Source organism: Coregonus lavaretus (genome assembly GCF_964263955.1).
Source record: "Coregonus lavaretus genome assembly, chromosome: 11".
Taxonomy (NCBI): domain Eukaryota; kingdom Metazoa; phylum Chordata; class Actinopteri; order Salmoniformes; family Salmonidae; genus Coregonus; species Coregonus lavaretus.
In genome coordinates, this window is record NC_139998.1 from 50,921,594 (window position 1) to 50,937,865 (window position 16,272).

Below are 16,272 nucleotides of genomic sequence, written 5' to 3' on the forward strand. Positions count from 1 at the left end.
TTTAATTAAACAGTTAACATGTTGCTTCTCTACGTGTATTCATGTATTATATATGACAACATATGGCACAAGTTGTGTCACACATAACTACATCTTTCATTTTATCTATGCGGTAAAATAATTTAGTTCCAAGTTCACCCCCTCCACATCAGTAAGTGGCGACAAACTTACTACAGAAGTGGCTTTACTGGCGAAGAAGGATTACTTCCGGTTTCCACTGAACGCAAGCTTGTTGTTAGCCGGTCAGCTAGCTAGCCAATTCTTCTACTTTCACAGATTATTTGCTCAAAAAAGACAAAAACAGACGCGTGGATTCACCAAAAAGGTAAACCGTTACGTTGAAAATGAAGTATTCAATAAATAGATATGTCCCTGCTGGGCTTTAGCGCTGCAACATTTGCTAACGCCGGCTAGGTAGCTAGCTTAACCTATTTGCTGGAAAGCGCTAGCTAGTCAACGTGAGCGACGCATTAACTAGCTAAATTATATACACAAAATACAGCTATCTTCTTTAAATACACATGTTAACTAGCTAATTAATCCATAAATTATAGACCGCTAAAGTTGGCTTTCTGCAAAGACCGAGTACTAGCCTCTGAAAAGAGATTAGCTAGCTAGCTAGCTACATTGCTTACTTGCTTGCCATGTCTAGCCAAGAAAGTACGGTAAGTAACTTGCTAGTTATGTGAGCTATTAGGTGATGACATATACCTTTGACACAATTACAGAGTAACTCTTCTTTACAGTACACGTCATCATGGCAGCTGGTGCCGATGTGAGAGATATTCTGGAGTTGGCCGGAGGGGACAATGATGGGCCGATCAGTAAGAAGGATTTCATCAACTCAGAGAAGGTAAGAATGATGCCCTCTGCTCACAACCTGCTGAGGACCTGTCTGTTGATGGTTTGTGAGAGTGGCTTGTGTGGAACAACTTTGTGTCCAACTGTCCATTGTTGAGTTTCATTAGCACAAGCCTATCAACTGACAGTCTATAGTTTACATCTAAATTGCACAGGTGATGATCTGCATGCACACTCACCTTTAATCCCCCCATTACAGAAAAAGGCCAAGAAAACGACCGAAACGTTGACCTTCAAGAGACCAGAGGGGATGCACAGAGAGGTGTATGCCCTGCTCTACTCAGACAAAAAGTAGGAACCCTGTTTGACCCAAACTCCCTCTGTCTGGCTGCCCTGCCTCTTGGGCTGAGTATTAACTATAGCCTCCATAATACTCCATTCTTTTACTTTTAGATGTGTGTGTGTGTGTGTGTATGGTTGTGAATTGCACTGTTGGAGCTAGGAAGACAAGCATTTTGCTACACCCGCAGTAACATCTGCTAAATACACTACCATTCAAAAGTTTGGACACACTCTCAAGCGGATACACTCTAGTAAACCCATTACCCTTTTCTACCACTTCTCCTTTGTGATAGCACATGGGTGCACCATGTTCACCATTGAATTGTTTGATATTCTGTACATTTTACATTTTAGTCATTTAGCAGACGCTCTTATCCAGAGCGACTTACAGTTAGTGAGTGCATACATTTTCATACTGGCCCCCCTGTGGGAAACGAACCCACAACCCTGGCGTTGCAAGCGCCATGCTCTACCAACTGAGCTACAGGGGACTATTGTCTCTGCACCAAGCAGGGGAATCACAAACACATAGCAAACTATACACACGCACAGTACCAGTCAAAAGTTTGGACACACCTACTCATTCAAGGGTTTTTCTTTATTTTTACTATTTTCTACATTGTAGAATAATATTGAAGACATCAAAACTATGAAAAAAAACATATGGAATCATGTAGTAACCAAAAAAGTGTTAAACAAATCAAAATATATTTTATATTTGAGATTCTTCAAATAGCCACCATTTGCCTTGATGACGGCTTTGCACACGCTTGGCATTCTCTCAACCAGCTTCATGAGGAAGTCACCTGGAATGCATTTCAATTAACAGGTGTGCCTTGTTAAAAGTTAATTTGTGGAATTTATTTCCTTCTTAATGCATTTGAGCCAATCAGTTGTGTTGTGACAAGGTATACAGAAGATAACCCTATTTGGTAAAAGACCCAAGTCCATATTATGGCAAGAACAGCTCAAATAAGCAAAGAGAAATGACAGGCCATCATTACTTTAAGACATGAAGGTCAGTCAATACGGAACATTTCAAGAACTTTGAAAGTTTCTTCAAGTGCAGTCGCAAAAACCATCAAGTGCTATGATGAAACTGGCTCTCATGAGGACCACCGCAGGAATGGAAGACCCAGAGTTACCTCTGCTGCAGAGGATAAGTTCATTAGAGTTACCAGCTTCAGACATTGCAGCCCAAATAAATGGTTCACGGAGTTCAAGTCACAGACACATCTCAACATAAACTGTTCAGAGGGGACTGTGTGAATCAGGCCTTCATGGTAGAATTGCAGCAAAGAAACCACTACTAAAGGACACCAATAAGAAGAAGAGACCTGCTTGGGCCAAGAAACACGAGCAATGGACATTAGACCGGTGGAAATCTGTCCTTGGGTCTGGAGTCCAAATTGGCGATTTTTGGTTCCAACCGCCGTGAGACGTGGTGAGGGTGAACGGATGATCTCCACATGTGTAGTTCCCACCGTAAAGTATGGAGGAGGAGGTGTTATGGTGTGGGGGTGCTTTGCTGGTGACACTGTCTGTGATTAATTTAGAATTCAAGGCACACTTAACCAGCATGGCTCTCACAGCATTCTGCAGCGATACGCCATCCCATCTGGTTTGGGCTTAGTGGGACGATCTAACACACCTCCAGGCTGTTTAAGGGCTATTTTACCAAGAAGGAGAGTGATGGAGTGTTGCATCAGATGACCTGGCCTCCACAATTACCCGACCTCGACCCATTTGAGATGGTTTGGTATGAGTCGGACAGCAGAGTGAAGGAAAAGCAGCCAACAAGTGCTAAGCGTATATGGGAACTCCTTCAAGACTGTTGGAAAAGCATTCCAGGTGAAGCTGGTTGAGAGAATGCCAAGAGTGTGCAAAGCTGCCATCAAGGCAAAGGGTGGCTATTTGAAGAATCTCAAATTTAAAATAACATTTGATTTGTTTAACACTTTTTTGGTTACTACGTGATTCCATATGTGTAATTTCATAGTTTTGATGTCTTCACTATTATTCTACAGTGTAGAAAATAGTAAAAAGAAAAACCCTTGAATGAGTAGGTGTGTCCAAACCTTTGACTGTATGTGTGTGACCAATAAGATTTGATTTACTTGAACACTGATCTCACATAAAATTGTATTTACTTGTAATTTAATTTCTTTATCGCTGCGTTAATAGGGCGTGTCATTGAATTAGTATTCTGACCACCACCTGTCTCTCAGCAGAGATGCTCCCCCCCTGCTGCCCAGTGACACCACTCAGGGCTACCGGACAGTTAAAGCCAAGTTGGGCTGTAAGCGGGTTCGACCCTGGAAATGGATGCCCTTCACCAACCCAGCCCGCCGAGACGGAGCCGTCTTCCACCACTGGAGACGCATGGCAGAGGAAGGCAAGGACTACCCCTTTGCCCGCTTCAACAAGGTAATGAGATAATGGTTTCTCTCTCCGTTGTCAGTCATTGTTTTTATCTCTTCATTGTTCTCTATATCACTGTTGGTCTCTCTCTCTCTGTGACCACCCGTCTCGCTCTCTTTCAATTCAAAGGGGCTTCATTGCCAATGCAATTGCAAAAATCTTTCTCCGTCTCCCCCACTCTAGGCAGTGCAGGTGCCAGTGTACTCGGAGCAGGAGTACCAGATGTATCTCCATGACGACGGCTGGACCAAGGCGGAGACGGACCACCTGTTTGACCTGTGCAAGCGCTTTGACCTGCGCTTCATCGTCGTCCACGACCGCTACGACCATCAGCAATACAGAGTGAGGAGGCTATCTATGTCTGACATTACACACACATCCTACATACAGTGCCTTTGGAAAGGATTCACACCCCTTGACTTTTTCCACATTTCATTTGGTTACAGCCTTATTCTAAAATTGATTAAATTGTTTTTTCCCCCTCTCAATCTACACACAATACCCCATAATGACAAAGCAAAAAACAGGTTTTTATAAATGGTTGCTAATTTTAAAAAATGGAAAAATAACATTTATATAAGTATTCAGACCCTTTAATTGTTGAAGCACCTTTGGCACCGATTACAGCCTCAAGTCTTCTTGGGTATGACGCTACAAGCTTTGCACACCTGTATTTGGGGAGTTTCTCCCATTCTTTGCAGATCCTCTCAAGCTCTGTCAGGTTGGATGGGGAGCGTTGCTGCACAGCTATTTTCAGGTCTCTCCAGAGATGGTAGATCGGATTCAAGTCCGGGCTCTGGCTGGGCTACTCAAGGACATTCAGAGACTTGTCCCGAAGCCACTCCTGCGTTGTCTTGGCTGTGTGCTTAGGGTTGTTGTCCTGTTGGAAGGTAAACCTTCGCCCCAGTCTGAGGTCCTGAGCTCTCTGGAGCAGGTTTGCGTCAAGGATCTCTCTGTACTTTGCTCCGTTCATCTTTGCCTCGATCCTGACTAGTCTCTCAGTCCCAGCCGCTGAAAAACATCCCCACAGCATGATGCTGCCACCACCATGCTTCACCGTAGGGATGGTGCCAGGTTTCCTCCAGACGTGACACTTGAAATTCATGCCAAAGAGTTAAATCTTGGTTTCATCAGACCAGAGAATCTTGTTTCTCATGGTCTGAGAGTCTTACATTTACATTTTAGTCATTTAGCAGACGCTCTTATCCAGAGCGACTTACAGTTAGCGAGTGCATACATTATTATTATTTTATTTTTTAATTTTTTTATGCTGGCCCCCCGTGGGAATCGAACCCACAACCCTGGCGTTGCAAACGCCATGCTCTACCAACTGAGCTACATCCCTGCCGGCCATTCCCTCCCCTACCCTGGACGACGCTGGGCCAATTGTGCGCCGCCCCATGGGTCTCCTGGTCGCGGCCGGCCATGACAGAGCCTGGTCTTTAGGTGCCTTTTACTGAGGAGTGGCTTCCGTCTGGCCACTCTACCATAAAGGCCTGATTGGTGGAGTGGTGCAGAGATGGTTGTCCTTCTGGAAGGTTCTCCCATCTCAACAGAGGAACTGTAGAGCTCTGTCAGAATGACCATCGGGTTCTTGGTCACCTCCCTGACCAAGGCCCTTCTCCCCCGATTGCTCAGTTTGGCCGGGCGGCCAGCTCTAGGAAGAGTCTTGGTGGTTCCAAACTTCTTCCATTTAAGAATGATGGAGGCCACTGTGTTCTTGGGGACCTTCAATGCTGCAGAAATATTTTGGTACCCTTCCCCAGATCTGTGCCTTGACACAATCCTACCTCGGAGCTCTACGGACAATTCCTTCGACCTCATGGCTTGGTTTTTGCTCTGACATGCACTGTCAACTGTGGGACCTTATCAATTGAATTTACCGCAGGTGGACTCCAAGGAGAATCAATGGAAACAGGATGCACCTGAGATCAATTTCGAGTCTCATAGCAAAGGGTCTGAATACTTATGTAAATAAGGTATTTCTGTTTTTTATTTTTAATAAATGTGCAAACATTTCTAAAACCTGTTTTCGCTTTGTCATTACGGGGTATTGTGTGTAGATTGATGAGGATTACAATTTTTTTCCCATCCATTTTAGAATAAGGCTGTAACGTAACAACATTTGGAAAAAGTCAAGGGGTCTGAATACTTTCCGAATACACTGTACATCATTTGAATCCACAAATCAGAATCCAGAAAAGGAATCAAATATTTCAAAACATTTAGATTGGAATATTGGATTTTTTTAGAGGCAAATATTTGATTGTGATACTTCATCGTGAAATATGTCTTCCCATGATAATTGTACGTGCTGGAAACATTTCTCTATGTGTGCTTTCAGAAACGGTCAACAGAGGACCTGAAGGAACGTTACTACAACATTTGCGGTAAGCTGACCAAGGTCCGCGCTGCAACGGGGACAGAGCCCAAGATGTACGTATTTGACGCGGGTCACGAGAGGCGCAGGAAAGAGCAGCTGGAGAGATTATTCAACCGCACGCCTGATCAGGTTAGCAGCACCGCCCCAAAGACAATTCCACTGTTAGTGTGGGATAGTGCAAGATAATTGTTTTCTACTTACCCAGAGTCAGAAGAAATCATGGTTCCCATTTTATGTCTCTGCGTGCAGTTTGAAGGAAGTTGAAAGTAGATTTGCGAGCCATTGCTAACTAGCGTTAGCGCAAATACTGGAAGTCTAAGGGTACAGCTACTGCGCGAACGCTACTTAGCAATTTCATGGTTAGCATGAGGTCGTCTGACTCTGGGTTAAAGTAGAAAAAGGGCTTAATTGCCAAAATCTCACACTATCCCTTTAAGGTGCAATTACTTTCAGCCTTCGATTCCTATGATGTATCTGGTGTCTAACTCCTGGACGGAGTTCGGCAGGGTCGTGGGTTCGATTCTCACTGGGATCGCATAACCTAAGACAGTATACACTCACTATTGTAAGTCGATTTGGACAGAAGGACGGCTATATGGCATAGGCCTACATTATTTAATTTTAATTTAAAAAATGTTGGGGGGGTTGTTTTTATCAGTGCCAATCAAACGAGATAGCAGTCACATGATTACCACAGCAACAAAACATGAGCAAGAAGTGGGGGTTGAAACAGGAGTTAAAGATGCTACAGTACCTAACCCAGGTGTTTGATGGTGGACATGTCATTTGACCAGCCCACTAGTTTTTGTAGCTGCGCCATGCAGCTTAGCCAGAAAAATAACGTCCAGAAAGTATGTTCTTCAATACATTTTTATAGAAGTATTTGGATCAAACCACTTTTTTAATTGCCTTTTTGGTGGCAGTTAGGGCACACATGAACAATTTCATTCGAATACAATACAATGTTAGAAGTATTTCCTAGTAGAAACAGACCAGGTGATATAGGTAGATTTGCATCTATCAAGCTGTGAAGGTATTTAATGTATGTCCAGAGGTCAGAGACCATTATATAATTGGGAATGCATTCTGCTGTTTTAATCCGGCGCTCACATTGCACTTCCCCGTTTTGCCCTGAAGGTGGCAGAAGAGGAGTATCTGATGCAGGAGCTGCGGAAGATGGAGAGCAGGAAAAAGGATCGTGAGAAGAAGGCCCAGGACCTGCAGAAGCTCATCACAGCAGCAGACACCAACACAGAGATGAGACGCGCCGAGCGCAAGGCCACCAAGAAGAAGCTCCCGCTGAAACGAGAGATGGAGAAACCGGTATACACACACAAAAACACTCTCCCTTTCGCCCAATCTCTTAATAAGGAACCTGATGCCACCCTGCTTGTTAGTTTGTCTTGTCTCTGTGCTCACCTCTGCTGTCTCCCTGTCTGTCCACAACCAGACTGTTCCTGAGACGGCAGGCATCAAATTCCCTGACTTCAAATCAGCTGGAGTCACGCTACGCAGCCAGAGAGTAAGCATGGCCATACACTACAACTATCAGTCACACATTATCTGTATAGGAATTGTATATGGGTTTGCTTAGATGGTTCCCCCTTCATTTTAAAAGGATCACTTACTGGTCTAGTATGGTCTCATACTGTAGCATGTGATGTATGCTCATGGTTTGACCTGGCTCTGTCCCTCAAATGGCACCCTATTCCCAATGTAGTGCACTACTAAAAAGTAGTGCACTACATAGTAAATAGTAGTGATGGGGTAAAAAAATCGACACCGTTATATATCGCAATTTTATTTTTGGACAATATAAATACGTTTGAGATTTTTTGCTAGATAGCGTTAGCTAGCGCTAGTCGGCTGTACCTGCGCCAAAACTCCGGTATTTTTCATCCTATAGTTTGTTCTCCATCTTCTTTTTAAATAGTGAGCCAACATGTTTTCAGAACTTTTTTTTTCCATGACTGATCAAAACTTGTTTTCTCATGCGCTCTCTTGTCTCGCTGCAGCAGACATATAGTGAACAATGTGTTTGGGGACATCGAATCGCAATAAAATCGCAGTATCGAATCGCAATACATATAGAATCGCAATACATATCGTATCAGCACCTAAGTATGGTGATAATATCATATTGTGAGGTCCCTGGCAATTCCCAGCCCTAGTGAATAGGGGGACATTTGGGACACAGCCCTTGCTCTCATTAGCAAAACCATGATTTATGCCATTTAGCGGCACGCTAATATCTATAAGACGTACCAGAGGGTGCCTATAAGACGTACCAGAGGGTGCCTATAAGACGTACCAGAGGGTGCCTATAAGACGTACCAGAGGGTGCCTATAAGACGTACCAGAGGGTGCCTATAAGACGTACCAGAGGGTGCCTATAAGACGTACCAGAGGGTGCCTATAAGACGTACCAGAGGGTGCCTATAAGACGTACCAGAGGGTGCCTATAAGACGTACCAGAGGGTGCTTATTCATCTCCATGGCTGATGGGGAGCTGTTGCTCTCTATGGAAAATGAATTGGGGGTAAAGGAGTGGAGTGCTCCACAGATAATCTGTCAGACTCGGGCAGATGAAGACATTTTGATTGGCCCCGCTGAAGTGCATTTCAAACGAATGAACCGTCAGAGGTGAGGACGTTTATCGCCATTCACCCTGACGTATTATTTTCTGTGCGTGTGTGTTACAGATGAAGCTGCCGAGCTCGGTAGGCCAGAAGAAGATCAAGGCCATTGACCAGATCCTGACAGAGAGGGAAGTGGGTGAGTTCAGTTAGTCATAATACCTACCAGCATAAATGTTACAAAAAGCAAACCAAGGCACTCTCTGACTCACACAAACACTATAGTAACAACCAGACCTGGGTTCAAATATATGTGTATTATTTGTTATTGAAATACTTTCTGTGTATTAGAGTATTTTCAAATAATGTGGCCCAATTCAACTACTTCTGTTAGAAGTATTTGAAAGTATTTTCAAATAGTTATTTCCAAATACATTATTTCAAATACCAAACCGGCCTGGGTTAAAAGCATGGGAGTGTGTTTGAGTCAGTGTATTTGAGTATTTTCAAATACATGCAAATACTTTCTAAGTGTATTTCCAAAAACAGTGTATTTTCTTCAAATAAATAATATTGAAATACTTACTTCCAAATGACTTTCAAAGTAATTGAAATACCTAAATACACTAAACAAAAATATAAACGCAATATGCAACAATTTCAATGATTTTACTGAGTTATTGTTCAGATAAGGAAATCAGTCAATTGAAATAAATTCATTAGGCCCTAATCTATGGATTTCACATGACTAGGAATACAGATATGCATCTGTTTGTCACAGATACCTTTAAAAAAAGGTAGGGGCGTTGATCAGAAAACCAGTCAGAATCTGGTATGACAACCATTTGCTTCATGGAGCACGACACATCTCCTTTGCATAGAGTTGATCAAGTTGTTGATTGTGGCCTTTGGAATGTTGTCCCACTCTTCTTCAATGGCTGTGCGAAGTTGCTGGATATTGGCGCGAACTGGAACACGCTGTCGTACACGTCGATCCAGAGCATGTCTGGTGAGTATGCAGGACATGGAAGAACTGGGACATTTTCAGCTTCCAGGAATTGTGTACAGATTCTTGCAACATGGGGCCGTGCATCATGCTGAAACATAAGGTGATGGCGGCGGATGAATGGCACGACAATGGGCCTCAGGATCTCGTCACGGTATCTCTGTGCATTCAAATGGCCATCGATAAAATCAAATTGTGTTCGTTGTCCATAGCTTATGCCTGCCCATACCATAACCCCACCGCCACCATGGGGCACTCTGTTCACAACGTTGACATCAGCAAACTGCTCGCCCGGTACAATTGAAACCAGGATTAATCCGTGAAGAGCAGACTTTTCCAGCATGCCAGTGGCCATCAAAGGTGAGCATTTTCCCACTGAAGTCGGTTACGACGATGACGAACTGCAGTCAGGTCAAGACCCTGGTGAGGATGACGAGCACGTAGATGAGCTTCCCTGAGACGGTTTCTGACAGTTTGTGCAGAAATTCTTTGGTTGTGCAAACCCACAGTTTCATCAGCTGTCCGGGTGGCTGGTCTCAGATGATCCCACTGGTGAAGAAGCTGGATGTGGAGGTCCTGGGCTGGCGTGGTCTGCGATTGAGGCCAGTTGGACGTACTGCCAAATTCAAAAATGACGTTGGAGTCGGCTTATGGTAGAGAAATTAACATTTCAATTATCTGGCAACAGCTCTGGTGGACATTCCTGCAGTCAGCACGATCCTTCAAGTGGCCTTTTCTTATCCCCAGCTCAAGGTGCACCTGTGTAATGATCATACTGTTTAATCCGCTTCTTGATATGCCACACCTGTCAGGTGGATGGATTATATTGGTAAAGGAGAAATGCTCACTAACAGGGATGTAAACAAATTTGTTACCAACATTTGAGAGAAATAAGCTTTTTGTGCGTATGAAAACTGTATGCAATCTTTTATTTCTTATTTATTTTATATATTTTATGAAATGTGGGACCAACACTTTACATTTGTCATTTAGCAGATGTTCTTATCCAGAGTGACTTACAGTTAGTGAGTGCATACATTTTTCATACTGGCCCCCCGTGGGAATCGAACCCACAACCCTGGCGTTGCAAGCGCCATGCTCTACCAACTGAGCTACATGTTGAGGCCTGAGCTACATGTTGCGTTTTAATATTTTTGTTCAGTATTTAAACCCAGGTCTGGTAATAACATCTACCATTCCAATCTGAATAGAGCAAACACAGACCAAGGCACTCTGTCTAGGTAGTTGGATTTAAAAAGCCTTTAAGTTGATTTGTCCATGTAGGTTAAGTAAAACAAGGCAAACCATTTAGTTACTGCCAATGCATTGTGGTTCCACACAACCTTCACCAGGGCCTCATAAAGTGGTGTGTGTAAATCCTCTTTCCCTACCCTGCTCTCTCTGTGTAGACCTGAACCCTATGCCCACGGAGGAGATAGTCCAGATGTTCAATGAGCTGCGCAGTGACCTGGTGCTGGTCTATGAGCTGAAGCAGGCCCACGGTAACTGTGAGTACGAACAACAGATGCTACGCCACCGTTACGAGGCCCTGCTGAAGGCTGGAGGAGGAGGAGGGGGGGTCCCCGTCGGGCCCCCAGGAGGAGGAGGACTAGAAGCCCCTGGGGGCCCCGAGGTGCCCGCCTGGCCCGGCCCAGACGACATCAAGGGCGAGGCCAAGGAGCAGATCATCGACGTGGTGGGAGCTCCGCTCACCCCCAACTCAGTAAGTATCTCAGTCCACCCCACTCACACAAACCATTAGGTACCAAACGGAATTAAACAGACTGACACGGGAGGGACTACCTGAACTTGTCCAATAAGAAATGCCTGTTTTTGTTGTCCGTTGCAATACGTTTTGATAGTGTATCCTAATGAATAAGACCCTGCTGTCTAACAGGAGTTAGCTGAATAAAACTTGTCAAAGAGAATACATTTAGGAAATGTTGCAATGGGCACAGTCCTTAGTATTCTCTCATAGTTGCATGTGAAATTAGGCAGGCTTATATATGTTCTGGACCAATGGCTGACAGCCTTTGGTGCATTTCTTTGTGTCTTTCCAGCGTAAACGCAGAGAATCCGCATCCAGCTCCTCGTCCATCAAGAAGGTGAAGAAGCCGTAACGTGGACGTCAAGCCTTGGTGTTTTATGGGACTGTGTAGGAGAGGAGAGTGGATGAGGTCACAGCCACCCTGGCCTCGGTCGAGTGGCCCACGGAACAGAAGGCTGGAGAGAGGAGAGGGGGGGGGGGGAGTCATCCATCACATAAACCCCTCTGACAAATAACAAACAACCAAGCCTTGTCCCCCCCCCCCCCCCCACCCCTAAATACGACTGATACACAGGAATAATACCCCCCCGCCAACACCCCTACATCCCCTTTACAGCCGATGGACCTCACCCTCCCAGCCTATCATGAGACAACGACTGACATTCCATTTCATTACTCCCCTCCCTCCCCTCCTTCGCCCAGGCCGAGATGAGGCCAGATAAATTGTAAATAGCCAGAGTGAGCTAATTGAGCCATGGGGAGAGCAACGTCTTTGAGATTGGGGTAGGCCCATCAAAAGGGGGAGGGGGGGACTGGCCACAGTTTTTTTTTGTTTCTCATCATGCTGTTTTGTTACCTGGGCTGTGTAGTTTTGTGTTACTTCTTAGTGGCGGCTCGCCCTGTCATTGCTGTCAAAGTGACACTTCCTTACTCAGATGAGTCAACAGATTTAGTTTATGGGAGAGTTTGATCAGGCTAAGATGGACTGCTGTCCTCACTGTCTGAAAAGAGAGGAAAGCAATCTGCTCCATTACCCATTCAATAAACATCTTTGTTTTTTCAAATGGTCTTGTGTGCTAATATCTCATGGCTAGCATAGTACCTGTATTTAACTCATGCTATAATCATTCTAACCCCTCCAAAATCCCCAGGGAAACTCTGCCCTGAACGATAGGGCTGTAGTGGGCAGTAATATTTAACATGTATATACAGTATATAAACCTCACATGCAACTTGTAATGAGATGAAGCAATTAGCCTATTCAAATGTTTATCTGACTCCATAAAGATAATTAAAATATACAAGCAAGCATTAGGCAATGAGTTGACTCGCAATAATTGGTCTGAGAATTGTCTATATCAAAGGCAGATATTTAATTAACATTGTACAATGAATGGATTCACATAAGGCATAAATCTTAAGTTATAAAGCATTAACAAGGCATCATTCTAGGCATATAGATCCTGAGGTTAACTTACAGGACAAAGCATTAACAAGGAGATGCTTACCAGGCCAGAGGCCTTGAAGCCTAGGAAATTAGAATTACTCATACAACCTTCCTCCATGGGCAGGATACAGGTTAAGAGAGAGAACAAAAGGTATTTAATTACATTTATAACATCTGAAGGTGTAACCTTTCAACCCAAAACCAACCACCTTTGACCAATGATACCAAGTTTACAGAGTAACCTGACCACCAAGGTCCAGTCTCCACAGGGTGTCACAGCATCTAAGAGCTTGTGTGGGGGATGACACCAATGTAAATAAGACAGAATTCCTGAAAGGCAATAAAACCTATTTTAATAATAGAGTAATTCAGAGTTCACCCTGTACATATACAAGTAACCACAGAGATCATACATCCATATAGATAGCATCAGAGTTATCCTCAGTGAACAAGATTCACATAGATACCAAACATGGATACTATAGCATTATTCGATTACAATAGTCAGTCCTCTGAATACCATAACAGAGAGATACATTTTAGCTCCTTGGTGGGGGAAGGGCTGACTAGTCCTTGGGCATTGTCCTTTGTTCCTGGACCATTTTCCATGAAGCTCCACGTGACAGAGAACACATCAATTAGGGCCGAGCCTACAGGGCTAACACCTCAAATCACCCGGCAAACTGTCCTAAAAAATAGGGATGAACGAGATTGAGAAGACGGCCCACAACGGAGTGTGATGAAGAGGAGTCTTCGATGGCCAATGCTCCTTGGGGAGCGACAGGTCTAACACCGGAAATAGACCTAGCACGTTGGGGGCGATGAAACAACGGATCCCCATTCAACAACATTTAGCAAAATTGCTAAAGCTTAGTTCTGGATGAGTAAACTGATATATTTTTCTGGTCTCTGACACCCAAAGTCAGTGATCGACAAGCTAGTTATCAATACAATATGGTAAGTTTGTAATTTTAGTGAAATACCCCTTCCATCGAGGTTTTCGTATTGATATAGTGTCTCCCAAGTGGCGCAGTGGTCTAAGGCACTGCACCGCAGTGCTAGCTGTGCCACTAGAGATCCTGGTTCGAATCCAGGCTCTGTCGTAGCCGGCGCGACCGGGAGACCCATGGGGCGGCGCGCAATTGTCCCAGCGTCGTCCAGGGTAGGGGAGGGAATGGCCGGCAGGGATGTAGCTCAGTTGATAGAGCATGGCGTTTGTAACGCCAGGGTTGTGGGTTCGATTCCCACAGGTGGTAGGAAAAAAATAAATAAATAATGTATGCATTCACTAACTGTAAGTCGCTCTTCTGCTAAATGACTAAAATGTAAATGATATAGAACAAGACAGAAACAGCAATGCCTATCCACTGGGCCTTAAGCAAGCTCTAAATGGCCGTCCACACCAAGGACTATAACGGTAACTATAACGATACAAAAGATTGTGTTCTAATTCAAATGAACAGGAGCGTGGAGAACAATAACGAGCGCTATTGTTTGGATTACTTTCAGAGTGATTTCCCACCCCCTCCTTCTGACGATAAAACATTGACAACCAATCAAAGAGGCGTTCTTAAATGTAGGTGCGCGAGGCAGGTCGGAGAGCAGGCATGTGTGAGCATATTGGTGGCCACTGTACACATTAATTATAGGACGATTTGGGAGAATGATGATCCACGACAAACAGCGCATGAGAAGGCCATATTTTCCAATAGTAGGCCAATCTGTTAACGGCGATACATCCTGACAAAATACACACTATGACTGTCCTGCTAATATATCTTGTAAACTGTAGAGAAAATATCCATTACTGATCCAAATGGTTGCCTAATCAGGCCTAGGCAAGATTATTATTATTATTATTATTATTATTATTATTATTTCGGAATTAAACATGCATTCACAGTAGGGGTGTGTGGGTAAAAATAACAGTGGAAGCCAGAAAAAAAAAGCCATATTACAACCTATGTGTTGTGATAATTGCATTGTTTACTCTATAACCTGTTAGTTAATTTGCTTTATGACTGTGATATTTAGGCCTAAGGCCGAGACAATAAGAAGTGAATAAATTCAACCACACCTTTGTTTCATCACAAATCCGGAGAGCAACCTCTGTTCGGTTAAGTCCACAAAGCATATTGCATGTAACAAACAGTTACAGTGGGGAGAACAAGTATTTGATACACTGCCGATTTTGCAGGTTTTCCTACTTACAAAGCATGTAGAGGTCTGTAATTTTGATCATAGGTACACTTCAACTGTGAGAGACGGAATCTAAAACAAAAATCCAGAAAATCACATTGTATGATTTTTAAGTAATTAATTTGCATTTTATTGCATGACATAAGTATTTGATACATCAGAAAAGCAGAACTTAATATTTGTTACAGAAACCTTTGTTTGCAATTACAGAGATCATACGTTTCCTGTAGGTCTTGACCAGGTTTGCACACACTGCAGCAGGGATTTTGGCCCACTCCTCCATACAGACCTTCTCCAGATCCTTCAGGTTTCGGGGCTGTCGCTGGGCAATACGGACTTTCAGCTCCCTCCAAAGATTTTCTATTGGATTCAGGTCTGGAGACTGGCTAGGCAACTCCAGGACCTTGAGGTGCTTCTTATGGAGCCACTCCTTAGTTGCCCTGGCTGTGTGTTTCGGGTCATTGTCATGCTGGAAGACCCAGCCACGACCCATCTTCAATGCTCTTACTGAGGGAAGGAGGTTGTTGGCCAAGATCTCGCGATACATGGCCCCATCCATCCTCCCCTCAATATGGTGCAGTCGTCCTGTCCCCTTTGCAGAAAAGCATCCCCAAAGAAAGATGTTTCCACCTCCATGCTTCATGGTTGGGATGGTGTTCTTGAGGTTGTACTCATCCTTCTTCTTCCTCCAAACACGGCAAGTGGAGTTTAGACCAAAAAGCTATATTTTTGTCTCATCAGACCACATGACCTTCTCCCATTCCCCCTCTGGATCACCCAGATGGTCATTGGCAAACTTCAGCCGGGCCTGGACATGCGCTGGCTTGAGCAGGGGGACCTTGCGTACGCTGCAGGATTTTAATCCATGACGGCGTAGTGTGTTACTAATGGTTTTCTTTGAGACTGTGGTCCCAGCTCTCTTCAGGTCATTGACCAGGTCCTGCCGTGTAGTTCTGGGCTGATCCCTCACCTTCCTCATGATCATTGATGCCCCACGAGGTGAGATCTTGCATGGAGCCCCAGACCGAGGGTGATTGACCGTCATCTTGAACTTCTTCCATTTTCTAATAATTGCGCCAACAGTTGTTGCCTTCTCACCAAGCTGCTTGCCTATTGTCCTGTAGCCCATCCCAGCCTTGTGCAGGTCTACAATTTTATCCCTGATGTCCTTACACAGCTCTCTGGTCTAGGCCATTGTGGAGAGGTTGGAGTCTGTTTGATTGAGTGGGTGGACAGGTGTCTTTTATACAGGTAACGAGTTCAAACAGGTGCAGTTAATACAGGTAATGAGTGGAGAACAGGAGGGCTTCTTAAAGAAAAACTAACAGG

The 16,272-nt window shown here is 44.2% G+C and overlaps 1 protein-coding gene across 2 annotated transcripts; it reads left to right on the forward strand.

Annotated features, from left to right (window-relative positions):
* The first annotated feature begins 216 nt into the window (after positions 1-216).
* dmap1 (DNA methyltransferase 1 associated protein 1) lies at positions 217-12,610 on the forward strand. Of its 2 annotated transcripts, none has more exons than XM_084171143.1 (11): positions 217-325; positions 747-853; positions 1,061-1,152; positions 3,375-3,570; positions 3,748-3,906; positions 5,909-6,076; positions 7,085-7,270; positions 7,398-7,469; positions 8,650-8,722; positions 10,939-11,252; positions 11,590-12,610. In XM_084171143.1, the coding sequence occupies exons 2-11, from the start codon at positions 758-760 to the stop codon at positions 11,647-11,649; spliced, it is 1,416 nt and encodes a 471-aa protein (XP_084027269.1). In that variant the 5' UTR covers positions 217-325; positions 747-757; the 3' UTR covers positions 11,650-12,610. The 2 variants fall into 2 exon arrangements, with proteins under 2 accessions (XP_084027269.1, XP_084027268.1); XM_084171142.1 differs by having other exon boundaries at positions 236-325; positions 3,372-3,570.
* Positions 12,611-16,272: the final 3,662 nt, after the last annotated feature.

What these genes read in the sequence shown, in the direction of transcription:
- dmap1 (XM_084171142.1), top strand. Translation starts at nt 758, where the DNA reads ATGGCAGCTGGTGCCGATGTGAGAGATATTCTGGAGTTGGCCGGAGGG. An exon ending in CCTTTGCCCGCTTCAACAAG is followed by an intron (nt 3,571 to 3,747) that starts GTAATGAGATAA and finishes CCCCCACTCTAG; the next exon opens with GCAGTGCAGGTGCCAGTGTA. An exon ending in TCAACCGCACGCCTGATCAG is followed by an intron (nt 6,077 to 7,084) that starts GTTAGCAGCACC and finishes TTTGCCCTGAAG; the next exon opens with GTGGCAGAAGAGGAGTATCT.